Here is a 26,123-nt window from a genome sequence, read left to right on the forward strand (position 1 = left end):
TTGATAATATCTTTAATCTCTCAAACACCCTTTAATCTTTCACAGATCCATTCTGTTTCACCAATAATTCATTCATTATTTCATTTGTCATTTGGCACAGGGGCACGTCGGGTCACACTCGTTGCGGTCAAGTCCTTCACCTTGTCAAATAAAATACTCGCAGTGATCTCCCCTTATGAGGTTACACACAATCCAAAATGGCGAGAGCTAATGAGCTAGAATGGGCACCCGAATCACTTTACAACACAGCAATTTCTGCGGTTGTAATGCATTTTGGTCAATACAAGAACGAAATAAAAAGTCTCACAGATGACGTTATATTTGATATATACTATAAGGTAAGAGTCAATCACACTTTAGAATAATATAGGTTGTAGACCTTGACCCAGGTTATGACGTGAGTTGTTTGTTTTTTAATTTAATTTTTAATGATTGTTATTTTATTTTATTTTAAGTAAAAATGTTGGCACTGTTCGGGGATTGATGTCCCTGACGAGAGGGCGGCCATCTTTTTTATATACCTCGGAACTGATCCGATCCGGGTTGCTACATTAGCTCTATATCAGTTTGAATAGTCTAGAAGCCCAATTTAAAAATAAAATAGAAAGTTAGAAAAATAGGTAATGCTGTCACTGTCATTATTATTTATTCTCGGACATGTCTGCCAATAAAGAAAACTGGTTATTGGCAGACACCTGTCTGGCAGTAATTAAAAAAACCTGGACTTTTGACTATTGCGTGAAAATACCAAATATATTCTGAAAAAATGCAGTGGTTATGTGAATTTGTGTCTCAAATCAGTTGATATTTATTGCGATATTTAACTAGGTCTAGATAACACTAACACTAACACAAGATGAAAGTAAATAGTGCTCTAATGCCAAGTCCAGCTTTTTTAAAAAGCCCACCTCTATTGTACTGCAAATAGTGATTTCCTCTATTCAGTCTATTCGCAGTAGTATTAGTACTACTACGAATAATGATTTCCTCTATTCGCAGTAGTACTGCGAAAAGTAGAGATAGCATTCGTATTCGTTATTCGCAGTAGCACCACAAATAGGAGATATCATTCATATCAGTTATTTGCAGTAGAACTACAAATGCGGGTTTGTTCTGTATTTGCAGTAGTAGCCTACGAGCCTGGAGCTTTATTGTATAGAGGATTGGGTGCAAAATTTATTTATTTATTTTTTATTTTTTTAGAAATTATCATTTTTTTTATTAATTAAAAAAAAATGATTACTATTATTATTATTTTGCGTTTCGTTGACGATGACAATATGTCTGTTGTTATGTAATGGTGATGGTGTTGATGTGGTGGTTGTGATGGTAGTGGTAGTGGTGATGATGTAGTAGTGGTAATGATGATGACTATAAGGATAATGATGATGATGATTTGGTGGTGGTGGTTGTTTAGTTTTGATAATGATGTGGTAGCTGTGGTAGTGGTAGAAATGATGATTATGTGATGGTTGTAGTAGTAGAGGTAGTTTATTGATGGTAACTGCAATTATTAGCAGGAGCACTGAGATATGAATTTATGAATTATGAGCAACAGCGAGAGAGGGTGTGTGTATGTGTGAGAGAGGGAGAGAGAGATTCCTGGAACTTTATAAAATATATTTAACTAACTGTATATAATACAATAAACGGGGATGGAACTATTCTCATTACAGTAATCTGACAGATAAGCTGATAGATTTCAAGATGTGAACGAATGATTAAGTCGGAGAGGTTGGGACAGGGAATTTTCGTGGATTGGATCAGGGTAACAAAAACAAAACAAAACACGATATTGTCAGGTTTCAGACATAAAGGCGATATTACAATTTTTTTCCGACAGGGACAATGCTGTTAACTGCCAGGTAGTCATTTTACACCTGTGTAGGGGTGAGAGAATGTGAGTAAAGAGCCTTTTCCAAGGACTCAACTATGCGCCGAGCGAGGCTTGAATCCAGGACCTTCCAAAAGCGAGTGTCATACCACTAGACCACATAGCTGCATACTACATCCACTCAATCTTGTAGAAATTATGAAATTATGTGCAGTGAAACCAAAAGAATACCATATTTGGATATAAATATATATTATACAGATGAAAATAAAGTGTTATTCAGAGGAATAAAAGTAAGGGTAAAACACTGGTCTGTGGAATCTTCAAAATTGAATTTACAACTATAAAAAGAAAAAAAAAGATTTAAAAACAAAACACACACAAACTAAAGAAAAAAGAAAAACAAAACAAACAAAAAATTTTTGTCCCAAGCCTGTGTAAACACAGTGGGAAAATGTTGCAATAGTGGTTAGGAATCTCAACGTTGGTTAATCACAACATTTTCGTTGATCCCAAGGTGTTACGATTATCCGGAGTGGACTGTATTATTATTATTATTATTATTATTATTATTATTATTATTATTATTATTATTATTATTATTATTACTATTACTATTACTATTATTAAAATTATTAATATTATTATTGTGAGCCATCAACTGTGCTGACCTTGGTAGCCCAAGCTGAAATGGCGTTACTAAACTTTTAGGCCAGTATAGTCATGCCCATTGCTATTTCAGATCTGCCCATATCTCCGAAAAAGTTGTAGATCTACGAAAAATGTGTAGTTGGTAGACCTGGGCTCTTAAATGCAGAACTACAAAAGATTTTTGATTTGATAAGACCGGTTGAAAAGAAAAATATGGTGCCAGAGCATATAAATGACTTTGAACTATTATTCAGTTTTGTTGAGGGCATATTAGTCGGTTATAAAGCTGGATTAAGTGAGAAATATAATTTATTTCTAACGAATTTTCAAGTATTCATATCTGCTATTGGGCATGACTATCGTCATATAGATAAGACATGACTTTAAAGAACTTGAGCATGATATTATTCGTGTAAATCCTATGTCACAAGCCATATTTTTCACCCATTTTTGAAATATCTTTTTCAGCTTTATGATAAAAATGGCTTAGTTGAACTGGGTGATGAATTCAAAGATCTAGACATATTTTCGAGGGTACTCAAAGTCAACAATAAAAGGTAAGCTGTTTCGTATTGTTTGCTTTATTTTTTAAAAATTGTATCTGAGTGCCTTTAAGGCCAAAAATGCAGACACACAATTTTGGTCAGTGTTTTCTTATGTATCATTCAGTGAGATATATAAATTTGATAGATGCAGAAATGTGTTGCCTATTTTATTGTTTACATAGCTCTCACTTGCAGGAGATCGGCCTGACTCAGTAATGTCATTCCACTTCAATATTAGATAATAGTTTTGAACCCTTCTTTTTTTGTCCCATATTTTTTTATTACAGTTACAGTCATAGGGATTATTATTATATTTTGTTTTCAAAAATTACAGATTTAGATGTTATTATCCAGTAACACCTTCTCTAAGCAGCCACACATTTACTCACACACACACACACACACACACTCTCTCTCTCTCTCTCTCTCTCTCTCTCTCTCTCTCTCTCTCTCTCTCTCTCTCTCTCTCTCTCTTCTTCTCTCTCTCTCTCTCTCTCTCTCTCTCTCTCTCTCTCTCTCTCTCTCTCTCTCTCTCCTCTCTCTTCTTTCCTCTCTCTCTCTCTCTCTTCTCTCTCTCTCTCTCTCTCTCTCTCTCTCTCTCTCTCTCTCTCTCCTCTCTCTCTCTCTCCTCTCTCTCTCTCTCTCTCTCCTCTCTCACTCCTCTCTCTCTCTCTTCTCTCTCTCTCTCTCTCTCTCTTCTCTCCTCCTCTCTCTCCTCTCTCTCTCTCTCTCTCTCTCTCCTCTCTCCTCTCCTCTCTATCTATCTTTCTCTCTCTCTCACACACACACACACACTATCACATACACACACACACACACACACACACACATGAGCCTATTAAGGAGCAGTATATTTTTAATGGACCTTATATGTACCAAGAGATTCTTCCTCTAATTTCCTAATGATGTTTGGTTTTGTATATAGTATTTTCCTTTTTCCTCCTTTTCTAGAGTTCTCTTACACCGCAGTTTCCAAGCAATCCATGATAATGACCTCCATCTGGCAAACATTTTAGCCGAATCATTTTGTAAGAGGCTGACCCCTGATCTCCTTTCCGATGAAATGTTGAAGGAAAAAACCTTACAATTAGGATTTCAACTAGGTATTTATTTTTTTGTTTTTCATAATTTTACATAAATATATCTTCTTTTTTTTTTTAATGAAAACTGCGACAGAATAAATAGAAAATGAATTTTAGTCTTGACTACAAGGGAACATGGTGACAGTGGATAGTGAATTTCATTGTGATTCTAAGCTACTCTAAGCTGTGGACTGTAAAAACTAATGAACAAAAATTAATATAACAGCGCGTGGCTTTGTGGTCTTGTGGTATGATACCTGCTTTCTGATCAGAATGTCCTGGGTTCGGGTGCATAGTTGAGTCCTTGGAAAAGACTCTTTACTCACATTCTCTCACCGTACTCAGGTGTAAAATGAGTACCTGGCCATTTACAGCATTGTCTATGTCCGAAATAATTGTAGTATCGCCTAACAGGCTTCATGTCACATCCTACATGTTAAGTGTTGCTGCTGGCCAGGGACCCCTTGTAAAGCGCTTTGAGCACGTTTAGTGGATATTGCGCTATATAAAAGCTCAATTTAAAATTTAGTATAACAGCTTCAAAAATAGAACAAAATACCAAACGCAAAACATTTCAAGATCCGTTTTGTTACTGACAGACGTGCCAAATATTTCTCTGTCGTCTGTCTAGATAAAAAATAATGTATTAATGTTTTTATTGCTTTAGTTATTGGGTGATGAAGGGTTTTGAGCATGAAGCATTCCGTATAAGCTATTTTGCTGGGGTTTTTTCGAAGCTTTTATCTTTTGTTTTGTTCATTGCTATTTACACTCTCTTTGTAGCCTTTGTAATTTTCATTCTAAGCTCTTTTTTTTCAGGAAAATCCAGAAGATTTAATGAATATCTATGTTGCTTTTGCACAGGTGGTTTTTTGTCAGAGGCTGGTTGGTTTGGTGCTAGCACATCCATTTACTCACATTGTCTTGAGTCCTGTATTGGTGATGAAGGCATCAATGAAAAGCGTCGTGCCATGGAGTTTGCTGTCAGGTAAAAACTTAAACTTGAGCGCATAGCCGTTGAAATAGTCATTCAATAATTAAATTTTATAACAAGGATTAATTTTTTGAAAATCTTTTTTGTTCATTGTCTATCTTTATATTTATTTTTTATCTTTATAGCTAGATATTATGATAGTTGATTAATATGTGACATTGCATTTGTGAAACAGCTGTGAAAAGTTGATTTCTCAGTCTGTCATTTTTGTATAAACAGACCTTCCAACAAGACTTTATCAAGAAATTCCTGATATCCTGTATTTCTTGCTAATTTTCCGAATTTTGCCTCTGAATAGGTTGAAAGTCTGTATGTGGTGATAAGAAGCTTTTTCATTGTTGACAAATGTGGTGGATAAAGAGCTGCTTAGGGTGTGGAAACATCTCCCCTCCTCCCTCCTCCCGCCTTCTGGGCTGATAGTTTTGTACTGCTCACCTATTCTATCTCTGCTGTTCTCTGCATTATCTGTTCTTTCCAATGGCTTTTGAGTCCTGTTTAGGGTCTTTTGCATTGAAGTAAAGATCAAATCGAGTGTTATCTTGTGACAGATATCACATGGATTTGAGTCTTACATATATTAGCCCTGGAGAAATGAATATACACTAAAAATCCTTGAAATCTCTCTGGGTTTGAGACCTAGGCAAACTTAACAGTATATATTTATCATAGTCATGTCATATTAAAGTGAAAAATTAGGGAGCAGGTACTGATGTAAGATAAAGAATTGAAAAATGTATGCCAGACAAAGTAAGCAAGAAAGAAAAATACAAGGAAAAAAAAGCGTCCCAAAAGATCAGCCTGTCTTGACCGGAGTTCGAACCACAGACCTCCTGATTACTTTTTGGATGTTTTTTTTCCTTGTATTTGTTCTTTTTTGTTTTGTATGGCCCTGTTTGACATACACTTTTTCATATTCATATCATATTGCAATATGAATTTTTAACTTCATGTGTTACAGATATTATTTATATATTATTTGCTTGTTTTCAGATTGCTTCACAGTCAGAACTTCAATTGTAGCTACCAAGAAGCAGAGGAAACCTACCAGAAGGCAATTAGCATCTGCACTGAATTAGAGAGTCAAAATGTTAAAATCAACAAAGCTGTTTTGCATGCTGAACATTGCGCTTTATTATTTGCTCAAAGTCGGTACTCTCAGGTTGGTATGATTTGATCATTCATGATAGGACTTCCAGGAGTTTCAGAGTCAAACGATGATTGGTGATCATACAAATGAAAAAAATAGTATTGGTTGTTGAGGTTGTAATATTTGCAGTTGTTCAGGTAATAAATATAGTAGTAATGATGATGATGATGATGATAATAGTAATAGTAATAAGAATGATGATAATAATAATAATAGTAGTAGTAGTAGCCTTCAAATTACTCAACAACATTTGGAAAGCATCAAAAATTAGAATGGAAACAAAATTTAAAATATTCAATTCAAATGTCAGTCTGTCCTGTATGGCTCCAAAACTTGGAAAACCACGAAATCCATCCTTCAACACCTCCAAACATTTGTCAATAGATGTCTCCGTAAAATCCTGAAGATAAAATGGATTTACAAAATTAAAAACAAAGAAGTGTGGAGAAGAGCAGGATAAGAAGCCATTGAATGCAAATTATACAAAAGAAAATGTTGATGGATCTGACACATTTAAAGAAATCCAAAGGGAAATATCACAAAGACAGTCCTGCAATGGAATCCATCCAGAAGGAGGAAAAAAGAAAGACCAAGGTCAATCTGGAGGAGATACCTTCTAGTAGAGCTGAGGAGGTCTGGAATGGGATGGCAGGAGATGGAAAGACTGGCCAATGACAGAAGAGGATGGAAACGTTTCATCGGTGGTCTATACCCACTGTGGGATGAGGACTGAAGAAGAAGAAGAATCTGTGTTAAAAGCATGATTTGGCTATAAGCTCTCTTGGGGCATGAACGATAATTTTTAATATATAAATTTACCCTTTATAAGCATTCTCTCTCAGATGGACTCCATATATATGCACACTCATTTTTATAATCAATTTATAAAATGCAAATGAAATATAGAAAGAATCAAAATACTCTGATGATGTGTTATCAACTCTTACCTTTTTTAAGACTTTTCTTTTATACAATGTACAAATCTGGGTGGGTCTTTAAACCTCCTGTGGTGGGCAGAAAGGTTAGTGTTGCTGTCTTCTATCCCCCTATATTTCCTTTACCAGGTTGCTTTCTGTCTTTGTCTTAGAATGAGATGACTTGGCATTGTCTTGGCCCTTGTCACACTCCTTAGCTGAGAGATAAACAGTCAAATGTGTAGTACAATTTTTTGCAAAATGATATTTTCTTCTTGTACATCATCTATCTCTGTTGATCCTGTGCTCGTGTCTGGAGTAGACTTTTAGGTGATCTCAAACTGAGTACACTAATGGAATGCTCTTGGAGTCTTCTTCTGTTCCCTATTTGAACCAGACCCCTTTGTATGTTGGCTAGTGACCCTTGTAAAGCGCGTTGCATCTGTTTAGTGGATATTGTGCTATATAAATGCTCAAGTTTATCTTTGGTGCTTTTTATCTCATTTTCTTCCTTTTTACTGGTGCTGGTATGACCGTAATGTGTCACAAGCACTGTAAAACCCTTAGAAACAGAATGAACAATGTACAAATTTTATAAGTTAACATCTCCATGATGAATCGGTCAAAGCTGATACATCAACAAAAAAAAAAAAAAGGAAAGAAAAGTAACTCCTAAAGGAAAAAGAAATTAAAATTTCTCTTGATTGGGTGAATATGGGTAGAAATGTAATTAAATTTGAAAATTGATGATGTGTGTCACCATTCTATTTCTGCTGGACTGATATATTTTCAAACTGCATATTTTCATTTCAGGCTTTCAACGCATGCTACCATGCCATTTGTGAACTGAATGATAATTTGCCATCTGCAGTAAGTAGATAAAATTGTTCACAATATTGTTTATTTACGTATTTTTATTTGGCGGTCCCAATAACTCAGTTGGTAGAGCTCAAGCTTCACACGCAAAGGAATCTAGATTGATTCTGTATGAAGTTGAGATTCTTTTTCTGACCTCCCTGTCCCCCCAGCAGTGATTGAGTAGTTAGGTCAGTTAGATTTAGTGGAAAGTAATTTGTGATAGACTAGCATCCCATCCAAAGGGTTGTAACTCCCCTTAAATACTCAGGATGATTATGACTTATTGTCTGGATTGCTGTTTTTATTGAACTTGATTAATTGTGGAATATAAAATCAATGAAACGTCCTTACATTTGCAAATATATTTCCTTATTATTTTCTCAAATTTGAAAGCCAGATAATTTCAGACATTCACCATCCATCACCTTTTTATTATTATAATTTTTATATATCATGTAAATTAAATGGTCGTTTCAAATGTCCATGTGTGAGATAAGAAAGGGTATATTTGAGGTTGAATAGCATTTCTCGCGTTAAAGATACCAATCCCATTCAGTCTGTTGCTTTAAGATTTATTGACATTCCTCTTCCAATTAAAGGATGCAAATGATTTTAACTGATATGACTAAAATAACAAATATTCTAATATTTAAATTATTTGTCTTGTTCTCAGGCTGTTGTGAACGTTCTCAGACTTTGTTCAAAGGTAAGTGACAGGGAAGGTGGTGGTGGTGTGTATGTGTGTGTGGGGGGGGGGGGGGGGTGGGGGGGGGGTCATATTTGACTTTATATTTTAACTTCCAAAATTCCTTTTATGATCTTACCCATCTTAGATTTAGATCTATTTCTATTTACAAGACTAAGTACTTTTTAAGATGGTAAGTTTGGTTAAAAGATTAAATCAATTCGTTTGTTATACTTATTATTTATTTTGAATGAATAGTTAATGTCACAGAGCAAATAATTGTTTGTTTTTTTTTGTTTTTTTTTTTTGTTTTGTTTTTTATATTTAAGGATTCTGTTTTATATATTTTGACATATATTTTGACTTTTCAGTATACATTACTTGCCATTCTTCAAATGCGTTGTGATTTAATTCTTATCCTTTGTTCCACCTCCTTCTCCCTTTTTCTTTTCCATTTTTTAGGCCTGTGTTGTAAAACGAGAGTTCAAGACAGCTGAACTGATCATTAAATACGCTGTAGCTTATGCAAGGTAAGAAGGTGACGAAGAAATTCTATGTCCTGTAGAAATATATATTATATTTACACAGTTCGCTTTTTTTTTTTAAGCCTTGTATGGTATACATCATAAAGGTTTGTAAGAAGGCATTGGCGCCTGGTTAATTGGGACAGGGGAAGTAATTTTGGATTGCATTTTTTGATACTTCCCGTGTGTCCATTAATAGACATTTTTAAAATTCAAAGAATTAAAGCAGGTATAATCAGAAATCAGCCCGCCTTGCTGGGGATGGAACCTCAGAACATCTGATTACTGGTTAGGTCTGCTACCATTTACACCACAGAGGTTGTCCATAGTTTGGATGATTTTATGCTTTAAATGTTCACAAGAATATGCTCCTTTTCAAAGAATTTCAAAGTGACAAGTAAGGGAGCAGGCACTGGTTTATGATAGAAATCTGAAAAGGAAAATAAGAAGCCAGTCAAATCAGAAATAAAAATAAAAAAATAAAAAAATAATATCCCTATAAGATCCGCCTGCCTTGACCGGGGACCTCATTATTATTATTATTGATATTAATATGATTATTATTTTTATTATTATTATTATTATTATTATTATTATTATTATTATTATTATTGTTATTATTATTATTATTATTATTATTATTATTATTATTATTATTATTATTATGGGTGTGGTTTTAATAAGGTGGTGGTAGCGGGATCATTAGAATTTAGTGATAATGCCATTAAAGTTTGTGTTCTGAAACTGGTGGTTGTGGTAGTATAGTAGTTCATGATTGAATTAGTGTTGGGGTTGTTGGAAGCAGGTATGATCATTTTTGTCATAAAATATAAGCAATATGTACTTAGATTAAGAGCATTATACAATGAATAGAGAGAAAGCCTAGTTAGTAGTTTTTAATCATGACAGCAGTTACGCTCGATCCAGTTTCAGCAGCACTATGTTATCATCGGTGTCAGGACATAGGTATCAGGTTGTCCATGTCTATCAGCAGTATGGGTTTACCCTTAACCCACTCCATACCACCAAGCAGAAAAACGTTGCATGCGTTATGATATAATCACTTTGTTTGTTTTTTTCTCATCGATATCATCATTTATATTATCAAAATATTTGAAGACACTGTTGTAATGATTGTTTTTCTGAATGAATTATAATACACATGCCGCCTTCACTTGAGATTGAGTGAAAAATAATCTATTTTTGTATTATCTGGAAAGGAATTTTCTGGAAAAATCATGAAAAGAAAAGGCCTGGTAAGGAGAGAGTTAATTGACTTACTGAGGCAACTTCAAAACTTTTATTATGATTTTCAATACCTCATTTAGTCATCATCCTTTTATTATTAAATTCATCAAACAGAGAAACATTTGGTAAGCATCACCCAAAACATGCTGACACACTGCTGGACTATGGGTTTTACTTGCTCAACTCTGATTCAGTCACTCCTGCCGTTAATGTTTACCAGGTATTTTGTTGTTATTCATTTAAATTTATGGTTTATATTAGTAACCTTACCAATAGATTAACTGAAATAATTTTACATGCCAGATATTTTTTTGTTATTCATTTAAATTTATGGTTTATATTAGTAACCTTACCAATAGATTAACTGAAATAATTTTACATGCCAGATATTTTTTTGTTATTCATTTAAATTTATGATTTATATCAGTAACCTTACCAATAGAATAACTGAAATAGTTTTACAAACGGTTTTTTTTTTAAAATTGTGGTCAAAGTATCAGTTTTGTCCATACTTTTGCAACACCTTACAAAGCTATAACTACTATAATTTTGATGCTAGATCGTCAGTGGGTTTTTCTTTTTTTTTTTTTTTTTCATTATTCAACCCAAACCCTTTCCATTTTCACCTTTACATTAGTATTTTTACAATCTCAGACTTCAGGCTGCCCCCACCACTCTCTACTTTTTCTCATGTCCAGATAATGATCTTGAAAAGTATAAATTATATACAGAAAGTTTCAATTTGATATTATTGGTTGTTTCGTGTTTGCCTCTCCAGATTGCATTGGACATTCGCCAGCAGGTTTTTGGTGGAAATAATTTGTATGTAGCCATAGCTTGTGAAGATTTGGCATATGCATCTTATGTTAAGGAATACAGTTCAGGAAAATTTGTCCATGCAAAGCAAGTATCAGTGCCTTGTTTAAATGAAAGAAAATAAAATGTATAGATTTCATTGAGTGATAAAGCTTTTTGAATTTCATAATATCTGAATTTATTGAGCATCACATACAGAAAATTTTGTAGCTCGTTACATTTGAATTAGTTGTTTATCCGAACATGAATTATTATCAATCATTTTCTTTCTTATTAATTAAGAAGTTTAATAAAAAAAGAAGTTTAATAAATCATTTGGCCATTTTAAGACTTATTATTTTTAAGGTTTCCTTTTCAACATCAATTCTTATTTTATTCGCTTGCTTCAGTCATTTCAAGTGCTTTCAAATACCCAAATTAATCTAAATAATATATTGTACAGAGCTGTTAAAAAGATGTGTAAAAAACAAAGGTATGCACATTTAGCACACCACTGTTATAAAAGTTGATTGTTTTCTAACAATGAAAAACTTTTTTTAATGAAATAATTTTTGTCAAACAGAGATCATGCTGACAAGTCATTACGCATTCTAAGTAAGATTCTTCCAGATGACCATCTCCTATCATCATCATCAAAGAGGGTCAAAGGTTAGATGTGACTTGATATTCTTTTTAAAGGAACAAAAAGATAAATGCAGAAAGGCATAATATGTTTTTTTACAGTAGGCAAAGATGCCAAAACTCTGGTAAAATTGTGGTTTGGAGCTCAAAATTCCAGGTTTTGGGCATCGTCAATCTATTTTAAATGATGTTCATATCCCATCATTGGCCAGCTATTTCACCTTATATGAACCCAATGGAACATCTATGAGCCCAACGGAAAAGAATACAATGAGCCCATCCACAAATCAATGACAATGACAAATTGGTTCAAACTTTGTTTACATTAGGGAGGCCAATTCATTTGAGTGTATCGAAAGCCTGACAATTTCAATGAGACGCCATATTTGCAGTTTATAAGATGCAGATGGTGTTCATACATGATATTAAAGTAAAATTGATTTTAAGTAAACGTTTTTGGAATTTTATGTTCATCTTTTTGTGAAAGTACTAGAGTTCCTCTGTACATTAAAATATCATATATATATATATATATATTAATCTGCAGAAATGAAAAATCTTTCAAATCGGTATTAACTTGTTCCTTTCCATCAAAGCTGTGAAACACTTTTTAAATGATGTATAGGCATTATCTTTGTTACCTTTTATATACATTATACATTAATTATTTTGGATTTTTTTGATATATTGTTTTGTTTTTAATCACAGAGAATCAATACTTTAAGATTTTGATTTAACATCATTTTCGTTAATATACTTTCAGCAGCAGCTTTTTAATAGATTAATATCAGCTAACAAATCAGATAGGAAGGGAGCAATAATTTGAAAGTCTCCAGCTTGGATTTGTACTTTCTTGAACAGCATTTTTTTTGTCTTTCATATATAATTGTTTGCAATTAGATACAATTTAATTCAACTTTTGGGTGGGGTTCCTGGCCTCCCATAGTGGGCAGGATGGCACTTACTGTGTCTTCTATCCCCTTATGTCTGTTTTCCAATTTGCTTTCTGTCTTTGTCTTGGAATGAGATTGCTAGGTTTTGCCCTGGCCTGGCCGTAGTGCTTGGCTGGGAGGGAAACAGTCAAATGCATAGTTACTGTTTTTGGGAGATGATTTTTTTTTTTACCTTGTAAATCATCTCTCTGTTATGTATTGTTATATTTGTTATTTTGAATGTGCAATGTAAGCATTTGAGTGTATTCCTCGTAGTGGTTTCTTGCACTATTGTCTGGGTGAGACATTTAGGTGATCTCAAACTAAGTAATTGATATTGTGCTCTTGGAATCTACATCTGTTTCCTATTTGAACCAATTCCCCTTTGTCTAACCTTTTTCGTGTTTACTTGAATTGTAATTCTAAAACTTTTTACTATCCCATATTCTTCCTTTTTACTCGCGCAGATTTAACCTAAATGTGTTGCAAGCGCCGCAAAACCCTAAAAATAAAAAAAAATTCAACTTTATTTCCTCATACTTACAGCCCTAATTCTTGAAGAAACTGGAATCGACTGCCAGAACAAGGAGGAGGAGAGAAAATATTTGGAGGAGGCGCTTGGCTTACATTTGTATTCTCTTGAGCAGGCTAGAAAAGCATTTGGAGAGGAAAACGTTCAAACAGCTAAACATTACGGAAACCTTGGCAGACTCTTCCAATCCATGAAACAATACCAGGTGAGTGAACTGTCAAAAATATATAAATCATTACTCTCTACTTTTGCCAAAATTTCTTGCAGAAGATGATATTCTTAATGTACAGAGATATATAGAGATCGATCCCTGGTGCAGTCAAAATTCTTTCTGCCCCCCCCCCCCCCCCCCCCCCCCCCCCCCTGTCCATCCAGCAGTGATTGCGTAGTTGGGTCTGTTAGGTCTGGCAAAAGTACTTCGCAATAGACTAGTGTCCTATCCAAAGGGTAGCAAGCAACCGCTATAGTCCGTTTCGTGCAATAGAAACTGGGATAAACTCCGGATCCAAGGGCCCAGTGGCTACTACTACTACTACAGGGTGTCCATAAACTCTCTCCCTGATAACAAAGACTTATTATTGTAAAACCATTAAAGATTTTTGCATCTAGTTTTCACCTAAATATAAATTTAAATGGTCTTATTTAAGTAAGCTGTCCTTACACTTACTCATGGATTAAAGGGAAGCACCCACTAAGCATCCGCGTAGATTAAACCATAATTATAGATGAATCTGTGCAGCCAGTTGCATAGGATGGACAACTTTCATAATAGCTTGCCTTTGAACTGACAATTGTATTTGACTTTCTTAGTACTGCCTGTGTCATCTAATAAGAGGTCAACTGGAAATGGCTCGCCATTCTTCCCGGTCTCGTACCAGTCTGTTGCATTCTTCAGTTGTCGGCCCAGTCTAGCTCTCAATGTTGTCTAGCCAATGTCATGGTGGACGACCTCTTGGCCTTGCATAGCTGCCTACCGTTACGGAATTTACGGAATTGTTACGGAAATTTGAAAAAATGCAGCGCTGTTCCGGAAAATACGGATGTTAATTTTTTTGTTCCGGAAGTAAAATGCGAATTTTATTTTCTCCGATTGCGATGCTTTAATAAACATTATTTCGAAATAGGACTTTGACGACGTATTGCCAGATTGGACTTTTTGGCACCAATCAATCAGAGCCAAGTTTCTTGCCTCAAACTTTGAATAAAATATCAACTTAGCTCTTTTGGTGTAAAAAAATGAAATAATTTAGTTATTTTTGTTTTGTTATCGACGTTCATTACTATTCTCCGGTCACTTCCCATTTTCATTTCGTCTTTGTGATTCACGTTGGTCGCGGCTTCAACATTTAAATACAACTATCCCGTTCGTCTTATATCTCTAATTTTTAAAAGTAAACTTGATCAACAAGAATGTCTACCATTGGAAAAAGGAAAATTACTTCCACTGAAGAATCTTCTTCAAAAAGACGATTTCAATGTTACCGCGAGGAATACACGGAGAAATATAATTTTATTAAACCAGTGAGCAGTGACGATTCTCGCGTATTTTGTGAAGTTTGTAATTCTGCATTCGGAATTAAACACGGTGGAGTTGATGATGTGAGGAGACATGTTGAAGGCGCACGCCATATTAGAAATTGTGATTTGAAGAAAAACAGTAAAGTCAAACACTTTGATTTCTGGATTTTTCAATAAAGCACCAAGTGGAAATGTGACCGACTTTGACATGCAAGTGATAAGTGCAGAGGCAAAAATGGTGGATATTGTAATTGATTTAAATCTTCCCATGGCATCACTTGATAAGCTAAGTAAAGGGGTAAAATCAATGTTCCCCGACTCCAAGATTGCAAAATCCTTTCAGTGTGGTCGTAGTAAAGGCACTGCTATAGCTAAAGAAATGTCTGCGCTCACTGTGGACAGTTTGGTTGAACGATTGAAAACACAATGTTTTACCATCTCAACGGACGGCAGTAACGATAGAGGTGGTGAAAAACTTTTTCCACTGGTAGTTAGAACTTTCAACCCTGACATAATGGAAGTACGATCGGATGCACTGTCAGTTCCTGCTATCGATGGATCTGCTACAGGTGAGTCTAATTTAAAAAAATAATATTTTCAAAATATAAATTAATAATAAAATTCCTATTTCTATTGGTTTTATTCATATCCTATACTATAAATATTATAAATAGTATTGTGGGATGTGTTTAAAATATGTCTGACTTATTATTATTGTTATTATTATTATTATTATTATTATTATTATTATTATTATTATTATTATTATTATTTTCATTATTATTATTATTATTATTATTATTATCATATTCATTTTTATTTTTATTAATTAAATTGTAAATTGGAGGCTTTTGGAAATATGTTACAGGTAGATAATGAGGCTATTGATGCTGTTATGAATTGTTCTATTTTTTTACCTACAAAGGAGTGCTCTCTTAATAGGTGTAGACATCCCGTAATTGTTATAGTTATATAACGTTTTATATCAAGGTCACTCATTTATATTTGTTTGATTTAACCATTTCAGGTGCTATAATCTTTGGCTTGATTGAGGCTGAGTTTGGTGTTCATTCAATTCCTTGGGAGAACTGTCTGGCTCTTGGGAGTGACAATGCCAACGTCATGGTGGGCAAGGAATCTGGGCTGTATGGCTGCATGCTGAAAAAGCATCAGGAATTGTATTTGTCTGGATGTGTGTGCCATTTAATTCACATTGCTGCTGAAAAAGGTGAGTATTTTGTGACAGTTTGATATCCAATAATTTAGGTCCACTTCGAATGGTTTATAAGGCTTTACTCTGCTCCTTTTATCTCTCTCTCTCTCTCTCTCTCTCTCTCTCTCTCTCTCTCTCTCTCTCTCTCTCTCTCTCTCTCTCTCTCTATCTCTCTCTCTCTCTCTATATATATATATATATATATATATATATATATATATATATATATATATATATATATATATATATATATATATATATATATATAATTTTTTAAAGACCAAACTGATTAATTCTACTTATGCCACGAAGTTGTCTTTGATTTTTTAAAAATTCAAATTTCAAAACTTGGATTTATTGCCTCAAATGCATTGTACTTTCCAATGTTGTGAGTATGAGTGGGGAAGGGATCATGGTTGCAGACAGATTAGCAACACAATTATTTATATTAATGTTATGGGCAACATACAAAACTTTATTTTTCATTTAGTTGTCTATAAGTTTTTTGTTTTACCTTACAGGTTTTAATTGTACTGCTACCCATTCAGATGATTATGACCCCTCTTAATTTGTTTTGTCTATTAGGTGCTGCTTCATTGCCCTTCAGTCCCAGCCAGCTTCTTATTGATGTTTTCTACTACTTGGATAAGAGCAGCAAGAGGCAGTCTGATCTGAAATGCTGTCAACTGTTCCATCTTATTCAGGAAACAAAGATACTGAAGCATGTGGCTACCAGATGGCTGAGCATTGGAATGTGCCTTCCTAGGCTCATCAGTAGTTGGGATGCCCTCTATGCTTTTTTTAGGGAGGAGGAGAAAGGCATGAAGGAGGGATGTAACACGAAAAAGAAGGTCAGGGGTCTAAAAAAACATCTTCAGTTCCACCACAAACAAGCTTTACTGTATGTTTCTTTTTCATGCTGTGAAGCAGTTTGAATCAATCAACACTGAACTCCAATGTGACAAACCCATGATTCAGGAATTGCAGGCAAAGTTAAGGAAATTGTTTAAAGACACCTTGATCAATTTTGTCAAGCCATCTGCCATCAAGGAGGTTGACATTTTGGACGTTGATTTTCTCTCACCTCATAACACCAAGCAGTTTCTGATGTTATCATTGGTGACGAAGCTCTCCAGCTGGTCTTTGAAGGAACTCTCAAACCAGAGAGGGTAGAAACGTTTTACAAAGATGTCATCAAGTTTTATCAGGCTGCATGCTCCTACATGAAAAAAAAACTGCCCCTCACTGATCCACTTCTCAAACACACATCAGTATCGCGGATCCTGCTCAGCAGAACAACACCACATTTACAGACATGCTCTTCTTCCTCAAAAAATTCCCTCAACTGATTAGCAATGCAACATTTACAGACATACAGAAAGAATTTTCAACATACCAATGCACAGACACATCACACATACAAACAGACAGAGCAGACACTTACTGGCACCAAGTCGGCCTTCTCAAGGAAGATAGTAAATTCATTTTTAACCACTTGCCTAGGATAATGCTTTCTCTCCTCACCATTCCTCATTCTTCTGCTCATTGTGAGAGAATTTTCTCTGTTGTTAGAAAAAACAAGACAGACTTCAGAGGCAGCATGTCTCAACAAACACTTGAGGCTCTGGTTGTGGCCAAGTCTAGACCTGGGGATGCACTAGGGAGGAGCTACTCCAAAAAGGATTTGAAGAGTTTGAAGAGTGCCTATTACAGGTCTCTTCAGGCTTAAATCCTCCACCCTCTTTCTGTTTATGTATATATGTAAATATACTGTAGCTGTAAATATTTTGGTGAGTAAATTTTTATCTTTAAAAAGTGTCAATATTGTTAGTAAACCAATCTGTTTACCAAGCTTTGCATGAGTTGGTGCTTGCATTCCTCGCGTGGAAAAAAAATTTCCGCGTAAAGTGTTCCTGAAGTTTGAAATCTGGGGTTGGCAGCCCTGGCCTTGTGCCCTCTTCTTTTCCTTCGGCCATGGTTTTTATAGACGCTGTTGTCATGGGTGCTACTTTTCAAGGTTATCCGGGAATTCCAGGATAGTAAGCTATGTTCTATTTCATTGTCATCCTCTGAGGTCTAACTCTCATTGAACTCATTGAAACAATTATATTTTGTTGAAGAATTGCTAAAGGTCTGTAGCTGTGTTCTGTGAAGAAGTTTTTAAAGTAGAAAACAGATTTTATTCTTTCTTTTTTCTCTCTCTTTAAAAAAAATTATTTTTTTTGATAATGAAAATGTTCATTGATTTTACGGTGCACTAACATTTATCAAAACACCAATCATTTCTTTCAAAGGATGCTGAAATAATGCACAAGAAAGCCATTGCTATTAAGGAGAGACTCTTGGGTCCAGACGATTATGAGGTTGCTCTTTCCATAGGACACCTTGCCTCCCTCTTTAACTATGACACGAGACAATATGAGGAAGCTGAAAAACTTTATCTGCGTTCAATAAAGATTGGTAAGAAAGAATTTTATTTTTTATCTTCTTTTCAAATTGTCACGTCAAGGTGGGAAAGAAAATAATTTGATTTAGAACATAAAAAAAATTTTAATTATCATTTCATAAATAATATTTTGTCGCTGTCAAGATCTTATCAGGTTTTTTAATTCTTAATTGTGATCTGTTGTCTTTCAATGCCCATAATTTTCCATAAACATACCGTAAATTTCTGTGAGTCTTAAATTCTTGTGACCCAAATTCTATGTGTTATGTGATTATATTAATTCAGATATGTTTTCCTTTCAGAAAGATTTTTTTTTTTAAATCTTATGTTTATAAAATAATTTTTCTTTTTATGTTAGCACAATTTTGAAGATGTTCAGATGTCAATTTGTCAAAAATATTCTGTTGTTTCCTTTTTTTTGAAAATTAACTCCTTCGGAATGTTGTAGGAATTGTTTTGCTTGATTTTTTTTTTCTGATTTTTTTATTCTTTTAAAAAAAAGATTTTTTACTATTATCTTTCACTTTATAATGATTGTTGCTCTTCACTGCAATGGATGGCATGTCTCTGTGCTTTCAGGAAGGAAATTATTTGGAGATGGCTACAGTGGGTTGGAGTATGATTATCGTGGATTGATGAGGCTCTATTCTATGATAGGAGATGTAGAGAAAGCAAATGAATACCATTCCATTATCAATCAATGGTCAGTCATTCGAGACACAAACTCTGCAAAAGCGGTAAGAAATACATCATTTTACTTTTCTTATTGTAAATTTTGAACAGGTGTGTATGAAACGGTGCCTGAAAGAAAGAAAAATACAAGATAAAAAAAAAATTCCGAAAATTCAGACTTCCTCGACTAGCACGGTTTCAAACACACTTTTCAGATATTTATCTTACACCGGTGCCTACTCCCTTATTTCTCAATTTTATATTTTCTTATTGCATGAATTCTTATCATTGACATGTACTTTGTAACTCTGAATAAACCGAATAAATAATGATGATAATAAAAGTAATAATATTAATGATAATAATCTATTCTTTAAAAAAAAAAAAAGGGTTGGGGAATCAACATTGTTCCGAACAGCCAATGTTAAACTTTTGTCTTCGAGCACATAATTACTGGCAAATCTAAAAATTATTTAACTATTTTTCACAGATTGATATATGAGTAACGTTTAAACATTTCTTAAATTAAGGGTAATACTATTGTCCATTGATTCAAATCGTTATTTGGAATATCTGATGGGGCGCAATCATGAGTCCTTTGGCCTTCAGATTTGCCTTAATTTGGTGCCATTAATGCTTGATCCTTAATTTGACCTTGGAAATCGCTTACCAGATAGATTAAAGTTGGTGGCTCAAAAGATTTGTCTTGATCTATGATAAGTTCCCAATAAAGTAGTGTAATAATTAGAATAGATGAATGCCTGTTCGTCATAGACTTTATTTCTCCCAAATTCTGTGGGTTCTTCATAAATAAAATACATCAGTCACCAATGCCACAAGACACATTAGGAGTAAAGAAATATTTTGTAAGTTTTGAACTACTAAATGTACAGTGATTTAGCATTTAAAAATGTATTTTAATTTTAAAAATATAAATCTGTATTTAAACATATTTTATTTGTCAATTTCATTAACATTCTTTAAATTATTTACTAATATTCACAATTTTGACACTGTCTTCATACATTATTATATTGAAATATTAGTATTTTTTAAAACATAGCATTTTAAAACAATGCTCTTTATATACAGCGTGTCTGGGTTTCTTTGGGGGTTTTTTAATCCGTCCCCTCACTCAGATATTGTGATGGGTCATTCGACATTGCGAATCACCATCTGACCAGCGACCCTATTGCCAAATTCATTTGCACACACCTACACACTTGATACCAAACTGACTTTGATTGTTGGTGGCTCAAAAAGAATAGTCTCAATCAATTTTAATTTCACACAAGATGATTGTGTAATAAGTAAAACAGATGAGCACCTGTTTTTAATAGCCTTTAATTCCACACAAATATTGCCGATTCTCCACTAGTAATAATAATAATATTAATAAAAAGATTTGTGTCAAGGACATCGTAAAGTTTGCTAATTTTAAATTTGATTATAATAAATATGTCTTCAACTTCGGGAGGGGGGGGGTATCAATTACCAATTATACATTGTACTAAGTAACTTATCAAACTCTGCTTGAATTACTTTTCCAGTATTTCAATTTTCAAAGAAATCATAAAAGAACAAAAAAAAAAATTTTTCTTTTTTTAAAATATTTTGCACGGGTTTAACAGTGCTTGAAAATTAGCAAAATTTTAACCATTTCCTAATTTTATTGTAAATCTATTTCTTTTTAATATATATATATATATTTATTTTTATTTGTTTGAAATTTATATTTTGTACTCCACAGACAAGCCCTCTTGAATATGAAATGAACATGACGATATCAGAACTTGTAGAGAAAGTGTTGAAAACACCTTGCTTCAACAGTATGGCCCTGTGCTGCCCCGGAAGTAAATCAGATGTAAAAGAAACAGCAGAGAGAAGTTCAGGGGAATAACAGTCAGAGTTTATCTTATTTGTATAATAATGTTCCATGCATTCATTGTGGTCATGATTTTATTTTTTAATTCCGGATGATTGAGTGGTTTTCATTTTTAACGGAAAAAAAAAAAGATTAATCCAGATTTCATAAAGGGAAAAACATTGTTAGCCATAGTGGTTATATATAGAGTCGTCCCTTCCCTTACTGACCATTTCCCAGACCGACCAAATAGAGAGTTTTTGTTTTGTTACATCTTTAATTGAATGACTTTTGTTGTTATAACCCGATTACATCATTTACAAAGACTGCTTCCGTCACTACAACCTGTCAAAATAGCAAGTTGTTGCGAAAACTCACTCAAATTGACATTTTTTGATCAGGTAAGATGAAAATGTTTCTTGTCTTATGGCAAATAAGCCAAATGTAACTATTCTAACTGTAGAAATACATTGAGTTGCTTAAACTGCCTCCTGAGATCTATATTTAGGCATTACTATTGTCAAATCGGTGTTGAATCTCCACTGTGCCCTGATAACAGGTTGGTCGGTGAGGGAAGGGCATTTTCGCATGTCCCATCCCCTACCGACCAAACACTTTAAATGGGTTTTAAAAACCCTACCAAACACCTTAAAACGTTTTATGTTGTTTGTTTTTTTTTATATTTCCTAAACCTAGATGTGTAAATTGTTGCTAAATAGTTTGTCGTTTAACAGTGGCTGCTATTAAGAAGGCAGAAAAAGAGGCTACAAAGAAGACTGAGTAGGAAAGGAAACGTCAGGAGAGGGGAAAAAATGAAGCAGAGAGATTGGCACTGAAAGAGAAAGGGAGAGGAAGGGGAAAAAAGAAAAGAGAGAGACAGAAATCATCCTCGGCGAAACTAGTCAGAGACGCATACAGATGTAGATTGCTTCAGCAAAAGAGAATACAATGGCCGAATTAGTTGCGGCCAGTGCAAGCGCTGGTTACGTTTTTAAAAAAACACAAAACAATGTTCGGGCAGCCAGCGTGATATCATTGAAGCCCTTGACAAGGAAGGGCTCGATGATATTTGTTTCAATTTAATGTTTTATGTAAAATCTGCATGTCACGTCTTGTCCTCATCATTGTTACTATATTAACCCTCTAGTGCCCAGACATAGAACCCGGTGGTTTAAAAATTCAAAACTTTGAACAAAGGCACATTATGGGATGCAATAACAGTAACTTTAATCAATTAAGAAAAAAAAATATATGAAGATGCTGAAATAAAATTGGACAAATCTGTCCTATCAGGATTGTGGGGAGGTCAAATTTGTCCCTCTGGGCAGTTAAGGCACTCTAACTTGTCATTTGTTATGATAAAGGTGAAAACAATTCCTGTCTTTATTGAAGCACAGATGAACCCTGCATTTTTTACACAACACATGTGACTTTTGACTACATCCTTTAAGTTTGCATAATTTTCTGTCTTCATATAATGGCCAATGATCGACCTTGTCATATCTAATGTCAGCGATTGGATTTGTTTCAAATTGCCTTTTGTTAGGATTTGAAGGAGCACATTGTATACGAATAGCAGGTCTTCCGGGGTTTTTTTGAACATGAACAAGCGCATCAGCTACATCCTCTATGAAATGACTGAGTTTCATAGGTTTAGTATTCAACACTGTGCAATGGCGTCTGTAGCACAACCAACTCGTGACGACTGCCATATTCAATGTATGGTAGAATATGTATATATACCATCGCCTTGTCTTTATCTTTGCCTTATACAACGAAGTTAGAGAGTCCAGTAAATCTACCCCTCCCATGTACTTGTTGTAGGTAGATATGGCAGCTGGACATGGAACACCAACAATCTCCTTCTGTTTCTTGTCATAACGTTGTACCTCACCGACAGGTTCCACTCCAATGTAGGATGAAATCACATCAACCTTTCTATTATCAAACCATCGGACTGCTACTACATTCGAATCGCACTCAAACAGACAATCCATGTCACCCCTTGGTCCTTTTTTCATTGTTTTTTTTCTGGCTTGAGTTCACACCCTTTCAGTCTGTTTTGCCGTACCGTTCCAACATACCAAATGTTTCTCTCTTTCAACAATTTCACCAATTCAAGACTTGAGAATAAATTATCCGCCAACAGTTTGAAATTTTTCCCGTCCGGTAAATGTTTTGCCATATCTAACACCACTTCTCCCGATAATCCAACTTTTGATACAGAATCGTTTTGGTTTCTACACTTTGCCCCTTGGTAAATATCAAAGTCATGCAGTATACCTTCACTTCCTGCTCTGGCCCATAACTTTATCCCCCATTTGTGTGGTTTATTTCTTATGTACTGTTTGACAACACTTTTGCTTTGAAGGCAACCATGATTTCATCTACCGATTGGTGTTCAGCCGGTATTATTTTTTTCAAATTCTCCCTCAAGTCACTGATCCACGGACGAATCTTCCACAGTTTATCATTATTATCCAGTTTTTCATTTTCAATGAAATGCACGTGTCTACATAAAGACTCGTATCTATTTCTCACCATCACATCGGCAACAGGACCATATCGTGAACGTGTAGCCCAGTATGCGCGTACACTGTATGCTTTCATTAGCCCCATACGAAAGTACATTCCAATGAATTGCTCCATTTCTTTTTCTGTTGTTTTGAGTTCAACACCGTTCCGTGACAATGCGTACATATTACTTTGTATTGTCATATTCTGTATCATTTTGTCAGAAATCAATTCCTTAAAAAATGTGTAAGGACTCTTCAGTTCTGTTGGTGTGATTTCAACTTCACCAGTAAAAATTGTATCAAGTGGAGGAGAATATGGCATTCGTATCCACATTGGTGAGTCGAGCATTGCTGTAAGTATTGCCTCATCATCATATTGCGCTGCACGGATTTGTTCCTGAAGTCTAGCCAGTGGTAAGTCATCATCCTCATCATCATCAAAAATGAAATTGTGATCGAACTGAAAGGAATCGGTTGGATTTCGCTTGTTGATTGGAGGAGAGTTGTCATTTCCCTTTTTTGAGCGAACTTTCTTCATTGATTTGTGTTTTTTGCTAGTTGATGGTAAATCCATATCAAAATATTCTGAATTGCTACTTGATGAGTCATCAGATGGAACATATTCGTCTCCCGAATCGAAGAAATCACTTTCATTTGGGTCGGCTTTATCCAACAAATTGTCAATTTCATCATCACTTTCCATGGCTGTTGAAGCAAGAAAAGAAATAATCTATTAAGCACAATTATATAAACTATGAATTCATTTAAATAATGGTAAATATACACCACATATACATTTTCTTTCTTAGTAAATCCAATCACATAATGCTTACATTCATTGTCATTTTTAAACTATGTCACCCCAAATGCCCAGTTGGACAAATTTGTCCAGCTCATGTTCCCAGTTGGACAAATTTGTCATAGTAAAATTTTGACGCTCACAAAATTAATTTAACTTAAAATTATCATTTAATACTCATTACATATGTTAAGAGTGGCTCTTTATTTCTTATTTAAACCATGCAACATATGAAAATAACTTACCCGAGCTGAGATGTAGGTTGATATTTTCAAGATGTATTCTCTGTTTCAAAGTTTCTTGGATGGACCACATTCAACCGGAAGTGGAAGTACAATGTTATTGTTAAAATGTTTGCCCTCTGGGTTGAAGAGTGAGGTTGGTCAATGGAGATAACTCTTAAAATAAGTATTGTGTTAGTTTTGTAAATTTTGCCTCCCCTTTGGACCCAAATAGACCATAGGACAAATTTGTCCTAGTGGGCACTAGAGGGTTAATGTTTCCTTGGCAGGAAACATTATACATTAGACATAAAGAGCCTCGAGCGACAATTTTAAGCTTATTTTTTAAATGAATAAATGATAGTCTTAATTACTGTATACTTACGATGATATTTACAGTACAGTCTGCCTTGTTATTCATTTGAGCTGTATATCAAATTGTAGTGCATCATAAAAATGTTCTGTTAGTGATAAGATCGGGTGGTCGGGCTTTGGGCGGTAGGGGAACGATGGAAAAGAATGTGGTCGGTAGGGGGAAAATATATCCCATATTTAACACCACTAGAACATGGATAATATTTCTTGCCAGGGAAAAGTCAGTTGACAACCCAAACCTATCAACATGTCTTAAGATTTTTCGACATTGCTCTTTGAAAATGGTATTATTTATAGTGCTTGTTTTGGACAGATTATTTCCCTTTTTCTCGTAAGGCGTGACAAGGCTCTTAGCAGACGGTAGGGGATGGAACGACTCTATATATATCCTAGATATAATTTTTAAACAGTTGTCTCTGCCAAAGATCCCAGTGCTTGTGAACCGAAGAAGAATTACTTAATTTAATTAATTATGGTGATGATGAGGTGATTAAAAAAAAAAAAGTAGTCTGTCAGAGCCATTCGGCCCATTGAGCCGGAGTTTATCCCGGTTTCTACAGCGTGAAACGGACAATAGCAATTGCTTGCTATCCTTTCGATAGGATGCTAGTCTATCGCAAAGTACTAACAGTCTCAGCTACCCATTCACTCCTGGATGGACAGGGAGGTCAGAAAAAAATCTCAACTTCACCCAGGATCGATCTCAGTCCTTTTGCGTGTGAAGCGAGTGTTCTACCAACTGAGTTATCGGGACCCCCGATGGTGATAATAAGAAAGACTAAATTAAGTGCAAGCGTTGAATGTGAATAAAGAAGGAGAAAAAACATCCCCATCCATGCTGTTTACAGAATTACTGATTATCGGAATGTGACTATATTATTTTTGAAATAGGTTTGCCCCCTGGTGGATTTTTGGTACAGAGGAAGTCAGCTGATCCTTCAGGGCCCGTGGATATATCACAGTTTCTGTAGCATTAAATAAACAGTGACAGTAGCTTACTAATCTTTTGACAGGGCACTCTATCGCAAAACTTTCTTTTACAATCAAATTAATACTAAGCTGTTAGATGTTGTGGACTGTAAAAAGTAATGAACAAAAATATATACAACAGCTTTG

At 34.6% G+C, this 26,123-nt stretch overlaps 1 protein-coding gene across 1 annotated transcript; it reads left to right on the forward strand.

The window, feature by feature from the left end:
* The first annotated feature begins 100 nt into the window (after positions 1-100).
* LOC144967362 (amyloid protein-binding protein 2-like) lies at positions 101-25,839 on the forward strand. Its single transcript, XM_078904485.1, has 15 exons — positions 101-338; positions 2,954-3,042; positions 3,982-4,133; positions 4,977-5,100; positions 6,097-6,265; positions 7,981-8,037; positions 8,699-8,731; positions 9,173-9,240; positions 10,597-10,702; positions 11,261-11,385; positions 11,861-11,946; positions 13,398-13,588; positions 18,409-18,574; positions 19,140-19,297; positions 20,983-25,839. Exons 1-15 carry the CDS (start codon positions 198-200, stop codon positions 21,130-21,132), a joined length of 1,815 nt encoding a protein of 604 aa, XP_078760611.1. The 5' UTR covers positions 101-197; the 3' UTR covers positions 21,133-25,839.
* The last annotated feature ends 284 nt before the right edge of the window (positions 25,840-26,123 follow it).

Source organism: Berghia stephanieae, chromosome 3, assembly GCF_034508935.2.
Source record: "Berghia stephanieae isolate SIO BIC M18660-M18661 chromosome 3, UCSD_Bste_1.3, whole genome shotgun sequence".
Taxonomy (NCBI): Eukaryota; Metazoa; Mollusca; class Gastropoda; order Nudibranchia; family Aeolidiidae; genus Berghia; species Berghia stephanieae.

Coding starts and splice junctions, on each gene's coding strand:
- LOC144967362 (XM_078904485.1), top strand. CDS start 198: ATGGCGAGAGCTAATGAGCTAGAATGGGCACCCGAATCACTTTACAAC. Junction 5,101..6,096: donor GCCATGGAGTTTGCTGTCAG/GTAAAAACTTAA, acceptor GCTTGTTTTCAG/ATTGCTTCACAGTCAGAACT. Junction 8,732..9,172: donor TTCTCAGACTTTGTTCAAAG/GTAAGTGACAGG, acceptor TCCATTTTTTAG/GCCTGTGTTGTAAAACGAGA.